The sequence below is a fragment of the Gossypium raimondii genome, chromosome 2, assembly GCF_025698545.1.
Source record: "Gossypium raimondii isolate GPD5lz chromosome 2, ASM2569854v1, whole genome shotgun sequence".
Lineage (NCBI taxonomy): Eukaryota > Viridiplantae > Streptophyta > Magnoliopsida > Malvales > Malvaceae > Gossypium > Gossypium raimondii.
In genome coordinates this window covers 14,936,614-14,955,358 of record NC_068566.1, presented here as the reverse complement: position 1 = coordinate 14,955,358, position 18,745 = coordinate 14,936,614, and the positions used below count along the sequence as shown (strand labels likewise).

The following is an 18,745-nucleotide window of genomic DNA, read 5'->3' as shown; positions in this document are numbered from 1 at the left end:
TGCGGATACTCTATAGCTCATGTAAACAGCATCGTGTAGCTATGTTCTGACCCACAGCTCATGTGAGTAGGCCCATTTTCACAGCTCGTGTGAGCACACTTATTCACAGCTTGTGTGAGCATATATGTACATGAATTGACGGATTACGATTATATGAGTTAGCACACTTTGTGTGAGCTATCCCAGGTATCCAACGATATTCTATTCGGTTCAACGGGCATGAATTGGAAAAGAAACGATAAATGTTCAATATGAGAAAATACAGGTATACATGAAATATATTGAAATGATGAGATACATGGTAAGCATGTTATGTTATGAAGGATGTTATATCCAATTAAATCATATTCAAGCATAATGGTTATCCATGTTGAAATCATGTGAAATATGTTCAAGTATGCTAACATGTGTTGTTGTTTGATGCTTAGGCATGTGCCAAGCTATTGGTTGGATTGTATTATGTTTACTTATAAGTTAAGTATTGAAATGGTAAGTGCCCAAACGGAAATATGCTTGTGTTCATGAAAAAATGGTAAGGTTTAAATTATGTAATTTCTTATGAAATAGTTTATCATGTGGTTAATTCCAAAATAGCTATGTTTAAATGCACAAGCTTGTGGCTATGGTTGATGATATGCTTATTTCTTGCGTGTTATGCATATGAAACGGGTGTGGAAAGGTAATGAAATAGTAAGTTCATACTTGAAGTGTAAAATGATGAAAAAGGGAAATATGAGTTGAATTGATGTTGTTATTTAAGCTAAAGAAAGTAAATGCAACGGAAAGTAATGAAATGAAAATGAAAATAAGAAAATTTGAAAGGGTTTGAGATTTATAAAATCCTACTATGCTAGGGATGATATGTATATGTGATGTTGTGGATTTATTCACTTTGTGAGTTGTTAAATATGGTTTCACGAGTCTTGCGGTATTGGTATAGGATTATTCTTTATATGTATAAATTTCATATTTGAAATTGATTGATATGAATAAAGTTTATACGAGCTTACTAAGCATTCATTGCTTATGCAGTTGCTTTTCATTTACTTTTTAGATTATCGGAAGCTCGATCGGGTTGGAAGCTAGCTGGAGATCCATCACACTATCCATCGATTTTATCGGTAGATTTCTACGCTTTGGTCGCGGTTATAATGGCATGTATAGGTGGAGTATGTCTAATGTGTAATTGATGAGTTTGATATATATATGTGTGTGTCATTTTGGTTGATGATTATGGCATTAGATGTTGCCTTGGATTTGAGGTACTTAAAATACTATTGGTAGTTTTTTTGTTGTGGTTAATATGATCAAATTGATGTATGTTTTGAAATGACCAAAATTAGTATGGTTGTTATGTATCAATTATGTTATGTTTTGACATGAAAATAAGTTACGTGATAATTGTTAAATATGCACATATATAGGTGTTTTGGTTGATGTTATAGTCATTATATTTTGGCTTGAAATTATGGTATATATATGTGACCTTATGATAGTTGATTTTATAGTCTTTATGATGCTTAAATGGTGGAAGTTGAAATGGCATTTAAAATGTGGGTAATGGAATGTTCTTTGACATGGTTGAATATTGTCTTTTGGGTGATAAAATGGTGTTATGTTGGTATGTATATACTTGGCCTTGTAAGGTTATTAATACGGTGTTTATGGTACCTAAATGATGAGAGTTTGGAATGGTAATCAAGATTTAAGCAATGAGTTCTTTGATTTGCTTGAATATGGTTATTAAGGTGTATTAGTGATAGTTGGCATATATAGTCAATTGTGTAAATGATTAGTTGATATATGTTAATTGGCCAATTTGGCATTTTAAGTGTGAATTTGATATGTAAACTTAGTGGTAAGTTTTGGTATAAACTTAGTTATAAGATTGGCTGAATTTTGGCTTAACTATGCAAACCTGTAATACATGTATGATCACTATAATTGAGGTGCATTTTGGGCATATTGGTTGTTTGAATATATACCTTATTGGTTTAGCTTGTTGATGCTTTGTTTGGTGCATTTTAAATGCTTGCTTATATGGGGAAAAGTGGTTGTAGGTGTGTGCATGGTTGGGTGAGAAAAATGACTTGAAAATGGCCTATTTTTTGTCCACACGGCCAAAGACACGGGCATGTGTCTCAGCCGTGTGTGACACACGACCATGCAAAATGGTCATGTGTTCCCTGTAGCTTACAAAGGGTTGCAAGTTAGGCTATTACACGGCCTGACACATGGGCATGTGAGGCCATTTCGAAGGGTACACGGCTTGGCACACGGACGTGTAGCTTGGTCGTGTGACCCAAGTCAGAGAGTTACATAGGCACAGACACGGTATGGGACACAGTCATGTGACCCCTGCAGTTTGAAAATTTTCATCTTTTTCCTAAAAATTTCATATGTTTCCGATTTAGTCCTGATTCGTTTCTAATGTGTTTTTAGGGCCTTGAAGGCTCGTATAAGGGACAATATGTATATCATTTATTGGTTTTGCTATGATTGATGTTGTGAATTAAAATGTTTAAAATTTTGTTTGTTTTGAAACGTAAACTCCGGTAATACTCTGTAACTCTATTTCAGCAACAAATACGAATTAGGAGTGTTACAAAACAATAGGGTCAATTATAAATCAATTGACATATCAACGCTATCCGTCCCATTGTCCTTAAACCGGACCTTTTTGGTGTTGCGACTCTCCTTAGGACAGCCACTGTCATCCTCGATGTGTACCAAAAGCAATTACCTTTTTTATAAAACATATTGCATTTTGAAATATCAACTAAACAATTACTGGTTAAGCTTCTTAACCATGTTTGTGCTATATTTTATTATATATCAACCCAAAGATTGTTAAATTTACCATTAACAATATGCTCCAAATACCTAGGAATGCGACAGGGAAAGTAGTAATTCTTTAATATCAGTTTCAATCTTAGAAAGACTGGGTAATTTTTTAACTATTAAATAATAAAGACATAAATAAATATAAATAGCAGTATAAATAACAAATCATTTTTTTCCAAATCTTTTCATGATCTTATATATATATATATTGCAATTACAAAATGGATATTTGGATGGATTTCTCCTTAATTACTTCGCTAAGTTTTTCATTAACACTAAATTCAAATGCCGGCATCTTCTATACCGCCAGAAAAAAAAAACCCTCTTTCATCTAAAAGTGTTATTGTACAACACAGGTTCCAGAAACGCGCAAGCAATTCAACAATTGCTTGATCCTCACTCTCCTAAATTTTTCTTTTGTGAATCTCTAGCGCCAATGATTAGCAGGATTTGGCATTTTAAATTGCAAATTTTAAATGTACTTTTTTAATTAAAAAGGGCACTCCTCGAAACCCTATCATAGATGGAAAATATGAAATAAAGTTGCCTTAAAACTGGCATCCATATAATAGCCTGATTGTTTCCAGAAAGTGACATTCACCTCCTTCCACGAACTCCAGAACCTGACCGTGGACCTGGGTTCCGTGAAAACTGTAGCCTCAAGTAGTTAGAATCAGGATCATGTTCATCGATTTTATAACCTGCACAATCCACAAACAAAAGTAAACTTTCGGGAACTCAAGCATTAACACAAATGCACAGATCAGCTGACGTATGATGCGCTCTTGGCATATTATCGTTCATACTAGTCTTTTCAAATGCATGTCCAAACTGATAGCATTTATTTCGCAGGAAAAAGAGTTCAAACTTCTTGTCTTTGAGCAAGTAATACATGCGCCTCCAACTTGAGCCAAATGCTCAAGTGTGTGCACCAATGTCTATCAAAAGTATTCATTTGTCATTTTTTTTCTCCCGAGAAAAAACCATAGTACATTTTCCAGTGATAACTGTTTCTACAAATGTCAAAACCAATGGAAGGAGAGATCACCTTGCAAGGCACTCATTGCAGTTGCTGCACAAGCAGGACTTGAAAAATCAACAAAACAAAGGATAATAGGATCACCACCACGCTGCATTACCAATGCATCAGGTTTAGCATTCAACATACACTTATGACGGTTTCCCAGCTCTTAATAAAACAACAAACTAACTCACGATACAGGAGACAAATAAAGTATTTGCAAACATCCAGTTCACTTACATGTTTGTATTCTTTACTCACTAGTCGTACTTCTTTATATCCCACAAAAGGGCGAAAGATATCTAAAGCCTTGGTTAAGGAATGTGAAGCAAGGTAACCAAGTTAAAATAAGGTATCATGGAAAACATATTGATATATCTTATTAAGCATTACATCATTAAACAGGATACGGGCTACTTCCCTCCTTGTGCTGTCTGGAGGAAGTCCCTCAACAAATAGAGTATTGGAAGCATCCGGAGGCAGAGGTAGAATATCCCGACCTAGCCTTGCCATTGGGTCTATGGGAAATTGACCGCCAAAACTGACAGTTCCACCATTTAGTGCCAGATCTGGAGCAGCAGATGCAGGACGACCCATCACAGGAGGATCAGCCATTGGACGAGCAGGCATTGCAACACCAACAGCCCTTCCCAACCCACCAAATGTACTAGCTTCTCCAGAAGTAAAAGAAGAAAGTTGCTTCAAAACCATTTTAATGAATGCTTTTAGAAAACAAAAATGGGGATGCATGATGAGGGATAATTATGCATGAGTAAAGATTCAAAATGGTACCGCACTCTGGAGATAACGATCATATGCTGATCCAATGGTTTTCGTATCCTTCACAGCCAGGTGTCCACCTTGATCATCATCTCTTGCCAGATTATTATGCATCTCATGAGCTGGATGCAGCCCAGAAGGCGGGGCATCTGTGAAGGTGAAAATTAAACATTTGATCAACCTTTTCTTAATTCAGATAATGTCTTTCAAGAAATATACAGAAGTGAAACATGCATATTGCTTAAACTTGTTACAAAATGGAAACCTAAACAGCGAAAAAGCTAAATGCAAGTCTGAACAAAATTGGTACTACCTAAGATGAAATAGGTAACTTGTCGCAAATAGAAACTATGCACATATAACTTAATTTATTTCAGCAATCGTATATGCACAAAGAAAATTGTACAAAAATAAATAAAGACAATTTGAAAAAGAAAAAAGAAAATGAAGGGTAAAAGAACAATTGAACTAATGCACTAGATACCTTAAGCTAAGGTTTGATATTGAATATTGAACTAATTATTTGGACATAGAGCACTCAAACTGTCTACAGCATTAGCAGTTAGTTGTTAGTTCAAAAGCTGTTAGTGTTAGCTTGGTAGTTAAGTTTGTTGGTCACTGACGTTGGCAGGTCGTTAGAAAAGCATTTTGTATATTTTGTTATAAATTGGTTATAGTATTCAGTTTTTCATTGAGCAGATCAGATTTTTTGGTGATGAATCAAGAAAGAAGATAAGTTCTAAGTTCCCTTTTCATTCTTTTGTTATGTTTTCTCTTTGGCTTTCTTTTTGTTTTCTCGAGGATCCTTATACATAAATGTATCTAATTGGACAAAATAAAACTCAATAACAATTAAAAGAGAAAACTTTCTCCCAACATAAAGTTGAACAAAAGTATACCAATCTAATCGAATTTTTGAATTTTCCTAAAATGGTATCAAAAGCGGCTAAAACTAAAATACAATAGAACAAAATTAAACCCAATAACAAAGAAACCAACTTTTTCCCAACATGAAGTTTGAACAAAATTCTACCACTCCATTAAAAAGTTCTCCAAGTTTCCTAAGCTGATATCAATAGCTGCAGAAATTAAAACACAATTGAACAAAAAAAATTTACAAGATAGGTAAAAAAGATAGAGGGCAAGAAAATTATTTGAAACGTAAAGGAAAGAAGCATACCATAGTCAGTACGAGGTCGTTTAAGCATCCCTCCTGAGGACAGCATCGGAGGAGTTGGCTGCTGCCGATTCCAGTAATTATCCGCCATTAACTTTTGTTTCAATCCCCTCTGCAAAAACAAAAATATATATTTAATTTTTCATATTTACCAGATTGAAAAAAAAAAAGAAAAGAAAGGAAAAGGTATTTAATTGACAGAGAAAGAAAGAAATGACCTTGGCTCAAAATTAAGGAAACCCTAGCCCTGGCTCTGAACTTGTCCTTCTCTTCCGTTTATTTTCGTCGAGATTTTTATTTTTGTTTATTTTTATTTATTTTCTATTTGCAAAGCCCAAAAAAGATTTGCAGAGGAGATTCTCCTATGGGCTTAAGTTAAAAAAAGGTTTGTAGTAATTTAATTGTCCCTTAATATTAAAATTTTAAGGTAACTTATACTGTGAATTTATTTTGGTTATTTTTTTTATTTTAATCTCTTTAAATAAAAATTGTGAATTGGCCACTATCATTAATATTTTTGTCTTCTTTTCTTTTAATGGAATACACATTCAACAATCTACCTATTTTTTTTAGGCTAAATAAATAATATATGATAATTTTTTTGAATTGGCTAAATAGTTTTTTTTTTCAAGATTTAGGAAAATATGTTGATTTTGGAAATAGTGTGTGAAAGTACATCCAGCTGGGCGTGTTTTCTACACAATTGGTAGGAAAGCACGTCCAGCTCTCTCTCTCCTCAGCCACTAATTTTTTTAGGGCTAGGGTTGATTATTAGGGTTGAGTTTTTTTAGAATTTAGGGTTTTTATTAGGTTTAAAGTTTTGATAGTGAAACCGTAAAAGTTTATAGGTAGATTTGAGGAGTTAGGGATGCGATAACGCATCTTAAAACACATACATTTCATATGTCATGTTGGGATAGGACTATTACTTCAGAAACTCATCCTATGGAAGTCGGGTTTTGGGGTGACAGTGTTTGATACAGTCACAAGTCAAAGTCTAAGTGGAGGTCTCAGTCGACAGCCATTATGCGATCATGGGTTCAAGTATAACTAGGGGTCAGTTGATAATCGTTATTCGGTCATGAGTTCAAGCTTTTTGGATGGCCGCAATGATGCCTTATATATATCATACATAATATTGATGCCATAATCATAGGGAAAAACGAAGGTGTAACACCCCTTACCTGGCCTAATCATCGGACCTGAATTACAGGATGCTACAACAGTAAAGAGAAACATTCACATCTATTTTCATCAACAATATTCAATTATTCACTAAGTACGAGTCAATATTATGTTTAACATGTAGTTCAAACAAATCTGGGTTTCAAACAAGCGTATGAGAACTCTTAATTTGCTTGGAAGCAATTTAGGACTATTTTGAAACTTTTGCAAATAGATAGGTAAAAAGAAAAAATAGAGGTCACACGGCCGTATGATTAGGCCGTGTGACAGGCTGAATTCGTGTGATGTTAGATCATATGGTCGTGCCTTCAAACTGTGTATAAGGTTGATGTCGTGTAATGCTAAGTCACACGGCCGTGTAACAAGCTGAGGCCATGTTGGACCTAATTGTAAAATTTATAAACACTCACACGACCGTGTAGCCAAGCTGTGTAAGAGACTGTGACCGTGTGGATTCAAAGCCATCCTGAATAAACAAAGCACATAGTCGTGCCACTAACCCGTGTGCGACACACGGCCGTGTGGTAAACGTGTACAACCTAATCAACCATTTTGAAAAAATGATCATGACATTCCTACAAGTGGCCTAACATGTTATGTTATACCATTCAAACCTATATCAAAACATATACAATTCAAGACCAAAACATCAATTCATATTACCAAATAAACATTCAACCACTATACCCTCATTGGCACTAACATAACATTAAACTCAAAACACTATGATTCAAACCAAATCACTTACTAGTTAATAGGTATAACATCACCTAAACCTTGTCATAACCATTAACCTTCTAATTACCAAACTTGGCACAAAAGTATACCACTCATATTGAGTTACAAAATGAATATTTATACAAGCACAACCATGCAAAACACATCCATCAATTTTAACCGGTTCAACCATCCTATATACATGCCACAGATGACCAATTCAAGTTGAAACATCAAAGTATACAAGTCAAGAGATGGTAGGTGTGTGCTTCTAACTGATCCGATCGACTCATTTCGGACGTCTAAAATAGTAACACATGTAAGTATTTAAAATACTTAGTAAGCTCATACAATATAAATGATTACTTACCTTAATTACTTATCACACATTCAATTTATCATGCAAAATAAATATCCCTATCAAGACACGATAAAACAACATCAAATACATAAGGTTTTAAGCTCAAACCATATGTATAACCTCAATTGTTCATATTTCCATTATAATCAAATTTGCATCAAATATCCATATCATAATTGATCATTTTGCTAATATCAACTTCATATCGTCACATTTCCATTTTATAAATCTACCCGATAAAACATCTTAAAATAACTCAGTATACAGGTGAAAATATACTGCCTGGTTACCAGTTTGGGTTAAATCTACACGAGAAATATCAACATTGCCTAATTACCCTTTTGGGTTAACCTACACGAGAAATATAGTGTCTAGTTACTCGTTCGACTTAACCTACACAAAAGAGAGTCTGACCAAGGCTAATATACATGTATTCTCGAGTCCGCAACACATGCTGGAGCTCAGAATCGGTGGGCAATAACCCGTAACCTCGTATATGAGACTTTTACTAATTTCATCGGGATTTATCTTACATTGTACCACAATTCATAGTTACCAACAATCATCATTACCAAATCAAATATAACATATTAGCATTAGCAATTTAGTTAAACTGTATGAACTTACAAGGGGCTAATAACAAAAGTGGAAGTGTTAGGAACTAGCCTGTAAATTTCTTTTTTTTCCTCAATTATCAATCGTCTTATTCAAATCTTGATCAATAATATAAATTTATTTCAATTTAATCACTCAAATATCATATAATTGCTGTTACAAATATATGTAAGCTCAATTTTATCTTTCAATTATTTCTTCAAGTTTTACATTTTATTCAATTTAGTCCCTAGAATCAAACTTATCATAACTTCTAAATTTGGACTCCAAATTTTAAACCAATTTCAAATATATCCAATTACAGCCTCCTATTATAAAAATTACGAAATTACATGCCAATTTCAAAATATTAACAATTTAGTTTTTATGCTCAATAATAAGGAAATTACTTTATAAAATAGTCTTATTTTCCATCAAAGCTTTAAAATCTACCATAAACATTCAAAAACTTCAATTAACATCAATGGCAACTTTAGGAATCTTTAACAAATTTAAAAATGGAGATACAAGTTAATTGGACATAGTTGCAACGATATCAAAAATATATAAAATTACAAGAAAAGTGCATAAAATGGATTACCAATTGAAGAACTAAGGTTCGAAAGCTTCAAACCTTTCTTCTTCTTCTTTTGTTTCGTGAAAATGAAAAAGATGATGAAATGTTTGTTTTCATTTAATTTATTATTTATACTTGTAATAACTTTTAATTAAACCAAATTAATTTAATTAACCATTATTTAATTAAACAAAAAAATTATAAAATAAAAGACAGAGAATAAAGCACAAATAGAATGAGAGGGCAAAGAGAAAGCTTATTTTATTGATCAATTGAGAATATTTACAATGTTTCTCTAAAGTCTCTATTTATAGGATAAGAAGTATAAATAAAGTAGAGATCTACTTCTAATGACTATTAGAATTTAAAGTATATCAAAACTTATCTAGATCTTGATGAAAATCCACTTAATAAAATATTCATAACATTCCCCATTAGATGTTCATTTGTAGATAATGTGTCTCGTTAAAACCTTACTAAGATAAAAACCCTATGGGAAAAATTTTCTATTGAAGGAAAAAAAGTACACATATCTATAATACACATAATATGCTGCCTCATTAAAAACCTTACCAGGAAAACCCAATGGGAAAAAACCTCAGTTAGGGGAAAAAGAGTACAACGCGTATTTACTACCATTCATGAAAACATCACATAATATTTCATATTCTACGTATTCAATCTTGAATACTAGTTTTTCAAATTACTATTTGAATGTACTTGCAAAATCAAATCAAAATAGTAATCACAAATCATGTCATAATTGAATCTCCAATACATTCAAAACATCTAATAATACAAGGAGACTCGTAACTAATATATATTCCCAACTTTCTTTGAGGATTCACTCATCTTTATGCGTTGTGGTGGAGCAATTGGAATATATACGCATATACAAAAGTTCAAAGATGAGAAATATTTAGCTCTTGACCAAAAACCAATTGTAATGGGGAGTATTTATAACTTATTGGCTTGATACGTTCAACAAGTAAACAAACATAATCTCATGTTGAAATAGGAAGTTTAGTTCTCATAAATAATGGTTTAAATATTAATCAGATGCGTTCAATCAATAATTTATCTAAACCATTATGCGCATAAATAATAAACTTTTACAAAAAAATTTCAAACTCATATACAACAATCAATAAAAGACTGAGATATAAACTCATCAACATTAGCAAGATGAATTGTCTTAATTGCATAATCTAAAATTAATTATTTAAACAAGCAATCTTGCAAATGACAAAGTTGCAAGTTGATAACACATGTGATTATTTTATTGATGTATCTACCAAGAATCATATAATATCAAAATCATCCATGTGGTGGATGAATGAGCCCATATTCATTTTAGAAATGCAAGACATTAAATCTCAACTTTAGCTAGTGAGTTTCTAATAATCAATTTTCATTGAGAAAAAGTAACAAATGAGAATGATTTAAATTAAAGAATCTTCTGGTTCTTCTTTAATGAATGCTCATATGAATTCTCAATTAATTTTCGCATCATATATGATCCAGGATGGTCTAACTGGTCACGCCAAGTAGTAGATGTATTTGTATCAGTAAACTTCTGGTTTACTTTGACATGCATTTCAATTGTAATAATACTGTCAACATAAATTGTGACAATTTGATAATTTTACAGTCATTCCTTTTACTTTGTATTCACATACAAGTACTACTGTGACATTTACGATGAAATGTCTAAATTAATGTGAAGTTTATAATGCCACTAAGTCAACAAAATAAACATAATTTCCAAACAATTATATAAAATATTCGCTTGGGAATATGTCAAAATCTTCAAATATACAAAAAGAAATGATTATAAAATTTATTATATTTATTGCGACATTCACTTTAAGGAATGTGCAAAAAGTAATTCGAGCAATAATGTAAGCATATATCATATTTCTTACTAATAAGATTATATAGATATCATATGCTTCAAGGAATGATAAATTAATATAAATCATTAAACATTATGTACTAAGTATAAACATTTGACAATATTTTGAATCATTCATCTTCTTCTTATCAATTTGTCAATAATGACAATAAGTCAAATTTCCATAATTGTTATGAATTGCTACAGTCACTTCAGGGAATGGAGCAAAACTGGTGGAACAAATAACTCATTATTATTTTTAGCCATAATGAGATATGCGATCAACTTAGAATACTTTTAAAGCCTTTTTAACAAGATTTTTGCATAATAAATTAACTATCAAAAATAACTGGGTAGGTCATATATAGAAACAAGCCTAAATTAAATATATCAATAAAGGTCGGATCTCAAACATAAAAATATGACATAATGAAAAACTATCAATTTTTTCTTTCATAACCATGCATGAAATTTAATTCAAAATCCAACTATTCATGCTCATAGAACTTTTCATTTACAATTGCTCAAGGCATTTCTCTAAATAATTAACACATGGAATAATATAAAACGTATGAACTACTACCTTTAACAATTCTTTGAACTAAATCAAATTCAATACTATAAAATTCATTGGTTTATTAACAAAATTTGCATACTAGATATGTTTTAATAAAATATATTATTTAATTATAAAACCTACTATAGCAACATAAATAAATCATTAATATTCATTTTCATGAACAAATGAGATGCTTAAAACAATATGTAACCCAAGTAATCAAAATTAAAAGAAGACCATCTCAAATATTTAAACCATATATCAAGTCGATTTAATATTTAAAGATGTACCTTTTCTTTTTGCGTTGAGTCTTGATGATTTTATCAAGAAGTAAGCAAATTAAACTTCAATAGTAGACTTTGAATCCAATCAAAATCTATTAATAGCGAAATTTGAGAGTGAATCTTATCTTCCAGGTGTACAACAAGTACATAACCAATGACTTTTCATACATAAGTTTTCTCTCTTGCAAGTTCTTATGAGTAATAGTTTTCTACGTGATTTTAATTGAGAACTTATTCTGAATACTGTAGAGTTATACTCACAGTTTTTAAAAAAAAACTTGCAACTTCAGGCGCATCCAACCATAACAAGCTTTAGATAGAATTACCATATTCGATTGCTCATAAATAGATCTTTCACAGTCAAATATTTTTCTTTCAATCCCTTAATGGGGATGATGACAAAAGAAGATAACAAAGATACTCACAATCAATTCAAATCAATAACTTAATCCTCCCTTTGTTTTTTATCCTTTCAAAATAGATATTTATAGCAATTTTGATTCATATGAAATGTAATCTTTTCTTTATTCACAATCTCAATATGATATCCATTATAATGAATACCTTTTAAAACTAATGAATTAACCATCACAAATTTTGTTCTTTTTAGATATTGATATATTAGCTTTTTTGGAGCTTTCAACTAATTTTGTACTATCAAATCTTAGAATAATATTTATTTGTTTCAGTACCAAATAAGATAAATATTTTTTATCTGTAATGATAGAATTCATTACTACATTCTCATATCCTTCCTTAAAGGATATTAACACTACACCAAAACAGGCTTTTAGCGGCGCTTTTTTAGGCCTTTAGCGGCGCTTCTCCCACAAACGCCGCTAAAGACCAAGACCTTTAGCGGCGCTTTCCCCACAAACGCCGCTAAAGACCAAGACCTTTAGCGGCAATTTTCCCACAAACGCCGCTAAAGACCAAGACCTTTAGCGGCGCTTTTCCCACAAACGCCGCTAAAGACCACGACTTTTAGCGGCGCTTTTCCCACAAACGCCGTTAAAGACCAAGACCTTTAGCAGCACTTTTATCACAAACGCCACTATAGACCATGACCTTTAGCGGCGCTTCTAGCAAAAACGCCGCTAAAAACATAAACTTTAAAAAATATATTTTAATCAAATAATATTTATTTTTATGATAAATATTATATTATGTTTTATTTTTAAATGTGAACTTTAAATATATTTTTAAGGATAAATAAAAATATTATGTAAATTAAATTTTCTATAAAATTTTAACTTTAAAACTAAATATAAAAATTAATGAATTTAGTTTTAGAATTTAAAATAATAAATTAATAACACAATTAAAATCCAAAAGTTAGAACTCAAGTTGTCGTAAATATTAAAGTAAAAATAAAAATTTAGAATCAAAACTAAAATAAACAATGGAAGATAGCTACAGAAAACATTTATCCTTATGATAAAATCACATACACCAATGCATACAAAATAAAAACTTAATGCTACAGAAAACTTAATGCTACAAAATAAAAATTTAAGCTTTCCTATACATACACCAATTTGCTGTTGTTATCTGTCCCATTTATCCTCCTCTCCACTTTCGCAGTCTGAACCATAAAGAAAACACCACCAGTGTTTGATGGCTCCAAACCTGAAAAGATTAAACTGATTATTGACTTGATCATGCTAAGTTTATATGCTAAGAAAAGATGTTATAATTGTGTTCAGGAACACTAAGTTTAGGATTATATAATTTTCAGATTCATTCAAATGCAACTTTTAAGACAACTAATGTTAAGAACAGAAGCTGCAGTAACTTTCAAGTTTGAGTCATTTGTTAGAGATGACAAATGTAAACTGAAAGTAAATTATACCTTAAGACATGTATCAACATCTTCTAGATCACTCAAGTTCTCAGATTCAATGTATTCCACGACAAAACCAAATTATAATCCTCACTGGAAATATACAAATTTGGGCTAGCTGCCCCATGATCCACGTACTGCTTTTGAACACAAAGAGCAGCTGCTTGACCAAAAACTGCAGTTGCTCCTCCAGCAGCACTGATGTCTCTTGCATTTACTAGGAACTGTGTTTGTTATATGAACAACTGAAAGAAGACGGGTGATAAGTGTACCTGTGTTAATTCGATTTAGTAAAAAAGTAACCATTGTAGTAACTATGATGCTAATAAACAACTAAAAGATGCATGCTATCATAATCCTCACAGTTTGAAGCATTAAAGACCTCTAAATCACCATCTTGTTTGAAAGATCGAACAAGTGTACTTAATTTTAATTTAACTCCATATCAGACAAAAGATTTAAAGAATCCATCCTTATTTTTCAAAGAAAAGATGCGAAAGAAATGTAGTTAAACTCCTAAAAAGCCGACGTATGCCATACCTGCAAAGTTAGGGCGCTGGTGTGTTTCGTGACCAAAAAGTTGGTCAAATTCACAAAGTATGCTAGTGCTGAATTGAATAGTAGATACCATATGATCTTGACATCATCTCGGGCAAGGGCAAGGGTTATACCCACCACATTTTCCTCCATAATGAGTGTTGCCGGAAGTAGAAATACGACAGCTATCGGAGCCATGTAAATGAGGAGATTCATGGAATTCAGCTTCTCTCTAAAAAAATAGAATTACAAGAAATTTTCAGTGACAATTCCTAGTCTATGAACAAAAGCAAATATACGGAAAAAATTAAAAATTATGCCATCAACCATAAATGTTAATGCCAAGGCATAAATATTCCTCACCCTTCGGATGAAAGCAAAATTCCTTGTAAAACTGACTTGAAAGCTCGTGCAGCCGTAGCTGAAATGCACATGATAAACCCAAATAGATGGAAACTCGGTTCACCCTATATGCAACAATAATGAAAAATAAGAATTCGAAAGTGGATTAAGCAAATGAAATACAACGTGATTAATGTAGAACACGATTTAAATCTATAAAACGTAAAATGGAAGAAATTTGAAGGGTTTTTTCAAATCAAGTAGAGGGGAAAATTCCAGCTATGTTACTTCGATTTTTCATTTTCTTTTCAAGTATCGGCGTCCAACACCTGTATTGAACAGGTATCCAAACATGGTATGAGGATAGGATCCTCTAACAACCTCCAAATACTTAAAAAAAATTCACGTGTTGTACATAAACCCATATCCAATAGTTAGACTTGAGTCCGAGTATCATTGAATTTCAGACTACACACCAAAACATACAATATGTGAAATGCATGGGAAAATGAGGAAATAGAAAGTATATACACTAACCATTGATGAACCATAAACAACCAAGGTTTTCATATCAGAGTTAAAGACTTAATCATCCATTCGAAACCAACAAAAGATGAAATACAATCCAAGAACAATCATCATTGTTATCGACAAAACATCCAAATTATGCTAAAAAGTTGGGCATTTCCACAAGTTCCAATAGCAAAAAGAATCCAATTGTGAACAAAATAAAGCAAACTATAAGTCCCCTAAAACAAGCTACCATTTACAAAGTTATCAGACAAACCAATAAAAATTTTAACATGGTAAAACAAACCCAATTTCTAATCAAATATTCAATCAATCACATCAAACCAACAAAATAAAGCCAACCCATTCCACAAAGAAAGCTAAAAATTTGCTTAAAAAAAAAAGAAGAGAGTAAAATACATACCCCACTGGCAATGATAACCCCAGTAACAACAGGGACTAGAGTAATATAAGTAAGCCAACCTTCCCTCTTCAATGTCATCAAGTAAGCGAAAACCGCAGTGAAAAACGGTGTCGTAGCACCGATAGCCTGATTGAAACTAACCGGCAAATACCTCAAAGAAATATTCCCAAACAACACCGACACGCAAAAGACTAAACTCAAAGTCGTGATCTTGAAAAACTGAACCCTAGATCGAATGGTCTGCATTGGAACCATCTTCATCCATGCAATTGCGAAGTAGCTTAACAAAGAACAAGCTGTCATGTGACACATGGTTAAGAAGATTGGGTATTTGAAACCGTAATTGCTTAGTAAATACTTAACAAATACTTGTCGTGAACATTTTCGATTGGTTTTTCATGGTTTCTTTTTGGGTTTTGAGGATCTGGGTGTCTTAATTTAGATGAAGAAAAAATGGGTTTTTAATAGAAAAGGAAATTGGGATTATAGAAGATGGATCTGGGTGGAGCTTGGGAAATTATGGGTGTTTTGGTGTGAAAATGGGTTCTTTGAGATGATTTGATGGAACTAGCTCCCATGGATCTGATTCAAGTTTCTCATTACAATATCAATGAAACCCAGAAAGAAGAAAAATTAAAAGTTAAACTAAAAAAAAAGGTACAGAAAAAGTAAAGCTTTAATGTTATGAAAATAGCTATGGATTGGCTGCCTCTCTGCAAAATTCTCTGAGAAAACGAAGAAGACAAAAATTACGAACCCGAAGCGTCCTTGAAGCTTCAGTTAAAATCAAAGGACCCCCTTGGTGATGCGAGCTAACTCCTCCAACCACCGCTGCAAGCGAAGAAGACGAAAGACAATCTGCCACCGCATGACGCAACGGCTCCGGTGGCTTCTTAAGCGACGAAGATCTAAGCCTCGACACTCCACTGCCTGCTCCTAACTGAAGCATTGAACTCCCGGGCTCCGAGCTGGACTGAAAGTTGTAGCCATCGGACTTAGGTTGCACTCTGAATCCACGCACAACCGTCTGTCAAACTTAACTCCAATTTAAAAAAAAAAAAACAAAGAGTTTTTAAGCAATTAAAATCTTGTTTTTCCCCCTCAATTCAATCGTTCCTACATTTCAACAGAGAACAAAGAAAGAGAGAAAGAGAGAAATTTGTGGAAGATTCAAAATCTTATTTATTCTGAGAGTAAAAAAAATGAAAATAGAAGAGGGAAAACTGGGAGGAGGGAAAGTGGGAAAAAAAGAGATTTTGAATCTTTTGTGGCGTTTTTTTTATAGAAACGCCGCAAAACATTATTTCATTTTGAACAAAACGACCCCGTTTTACTCAGTTAAAAATATTTTATTTTGTCTACTAAAAATTATTAGTTAAGTGATTTTATAAAATATTTATTATTATTATTTTTTATAAACTTGATTTTTATAAAAAAACAAGTACTTTCAAAATAAATATCGTATATTTTAATAAGAAAACAAATGATTAAATGGTTGTATTTAATTATTAAGTTAGAATTATCCAATGTAAGATTAGTTAATCATGATTTTATATTATTCTTTTCCAATCTAATCTCTATTTTATTAGAGATATTTCTTCCTAACTAAAATATAACTATATATATTGCTAAATGTTCGATGTGAAATGATTTTAATTTTTTATTTCATTTTATTTGTTATAATTTAGTCCTATCGAAAATAGATAGTTACCTATCCATATCAATTACTTTTATTTATTTATTTATCAATGTTTTTTTAAATCTAATATTTAAATATATCAAATGGTTTATATTAAATATTTTTAAATATAAAAGCATTAATTGGTTGAATAAAATTTCATCATTTAACAAATCTCAAGTAAACCTTAAATCCTAAACCATTTAATATATATAAATTCAAAAAACTAGTTAATCTAAACCCAAAACCCTAACCCGGCCCGAATCTCTAAACCTTAAATCACTAACCACAAACCCCTAACCACAAACCTTTAACCCCTAACTACTAACCCCTAAACCTTATTTAATATATAAATTAAAAAATACTAATTAATCTAAACCTTAAATCCCAACCCGAATACCTAACCCCTAACCCCTAAACCTTATTTAATATAAATTAAAACACACTAATTAATCTAAACCCTAAACCCTAACCTGACATCGAATCAATGAACCCTAAATCCCTAACTCTTAATCTCTAACCCTTAATCCCTAACCCCTAAATCACAACCCTTAAACCAGAACCCCTAATCCATAGTCCCTAATTCCATAATCTATAAACCTTAAAATTCTAACTCCTAAACCGGCCTTAAATCCTAAATTAACCATACCTCCTAAACCATATACCCTAAATCATATATATTAAACCCTAAACTATAATGACAATTACTTAAATATTTTAAAATTAATACTACCGTATCTTTTACAATTATATATGAAATTATTTAATATATAAATTAAAAATCAATCAGTCATGTACCCAAAAATTTTAAAATTATTTTAAATAATAGTATTTTAATTTTTCCATTTTTAACAAATATTTTTCTATGTTTTTTATTTCAATTTATTTATAAGTGTCATTATTTCAAATTTATCCATTTTTAACAAATTTTCAATTAAAAATAAATTGAATTTTAATTAATATAAATAAACAATTAAATAGTAATTAGACAGATAAAATGTTTTTGCGGCACTTCTTCAAAAACGCCGCTAAAGCCAAGAGCATTAGCGGCGCTTTATCAAAAACGCCGCTAAAGCCCAGAGCATTAGCGGCACTTTACCAAAAACGCCGCTAAAGCACAGAGCATTAGCGGCGCTTTTCCAAAAACGCCGCTAAAGCCTCGAATGGTCTGAAAACGATGCCGTTGGGCTTAGGTTTTTTGCGGCGTTTTCTCAAAAAACGCCGCTAATTCTCATTTTTAGCGGCGCTTTCCCTAAGGCGCCGCTAATGCTCTATCTTTAGCAGCGTTTTACGTAAAGCGCCGCTAATGCTCGATTTTTAGCGGCGTTTTGTATCCAAACGCCACTAAAACTGCCGCTAAAAGCCTGTTTTGGTGTAGTGTAACATAAAAAAAATATTTGGCATATGCCACATATGTG

General features: G+C 32.0%; 2 protein-coding genes across 5 annotated transcripts; both read right to left on the bottom strand.

Annotated features, from left to right (window-relative positions):
• Positions 1-2,998: 2,998 nt before the first annotated feature.
• On the bottom strand, positions 2,999-6,201 carry LOC105777401 (RNA-binding protein 2). Of its 2 annotated transcripts, XM_052626171.1 has the most exons (8): positions 6,041-6,144; positions 5,826-5,934; positions 5,679-5,724; positions 4,658-4,794; positions 4,276-4,564; positions 4,106-4,167; positions 3,893-3,974; positions 2,999-3,545 (listed from the first exon to the last, which is right to left on the bottom strand). In XM_052626171.1, exons 4-8 carry the CDS (start codon positions 4,757-4,759, stop codon positions 3,442-3,444), a joined length of 639 nt encoding a protein of 212 aa, XP_052482131.1. In that variant the 5' UTR covers positions 4,760-4,794; positions 5,679-5,724; positions 5,826-5,934; positions 6,041-6,144; the 3' UTR covers positions 2,999-3,441. The 2 variants fall into 2 exon arrangements, with proteins under 2 accessions (XP_052482131.1, XP_052482128.1); XM_052626168.1 differs by lacking the exon at positions 5,679-5,724 and having other exon boundaries at positions 6,041-6,201.
• A 7,151-nt stretch (positions 6,202-13,352) lies between these two features.
• LOC105763321 (probable sugar phosphate/phosphate translocator At3g11320) lies at positions 13,353-16,844 on the bottom strand. Of its 3 annotated transcripts, XM_052626167.1 has the most exons (6): positions 16,407-16,842; positions 15,650-15,945; positions 14,737-14,840; positions 14,377-14,605; positions 13,846-14,108; positions 13,353-13,622 (listed from the first exon to the last, which is right to left on the bottom strand). In XM_052626167.1, exons 2-5 carry the CDS (start codon positions 15,908-15,910, stop codon positions 14,070-14,072), a joined length of 633 nt encoding a protein of 210 aa, XP_052482127.1. In that variant the 5' UTR covers positions 15,911-15,945; positions 16,407-16,842; the 3' UTR covers positions 13,353-13,622; positions 13,846-14,069. The 3 variants fall into 3 exon arrangements, with proteins under 3 accessions (XP_052482127.1, XP_052482119.1, XP_052482123.1); XM_052626159.1 differs by having other exon boundaries at positions 15,650-16,844; XM_052626163.1 differs by having other exon boundaries at positions 13,846-14,081; positions 15,650-16,843.
• Positions 16,845-18,745: the final 1,901 nt, after the last annotated feature.

Excerpts from the sequence above, each read along its gene's own strand:
- LOC105777401 (XM_052626168.1), bottom strand. The coding sequence starts at position 5,913 with ATGGCGGATAATTACTGGAATCGGCAGCAGCCAACTCCTCCGATGCTG. Across the intron at positions 4,795-5,825 it reads ACGACCTCGTACTGACTATG|ATGCCCCGCCTTCTGGGCTG; the intron begins GTATGCTTCTTT and ends TCACCTTCACAG. Across the intron at positions 4,565-4,657 it reads ATCGTTATCTCCAGAGTGCG|CAACTTTCTTCTTTTACTTC; the intron begins GTACCATTTTGA and ends ATGGTTTTGAAG.
- LOC105763321 (XM_052626159.1), bottom strand. The coding sequence starts at position 15,961 with ATGTGTCACATGACAGCTTGTTCTTTGTTAAGCTACTTCGCAATTGCA. Across the intron at positions 14,606-14,736 it reads ATTTTGCTTTCATCCGAAGG|AGAGAAGCTGAATTCCATGA; the intron begins GTGAGGAATATT and ends CTATTTTTTTAG. Across the intron at positions 14,109-14,376 it reads CCAGCGCCCTAACTTTGCAG|GTACACTTATCACCCGTCTT; the intron begins GTATGGCATACG and ends GAATTAACACAG.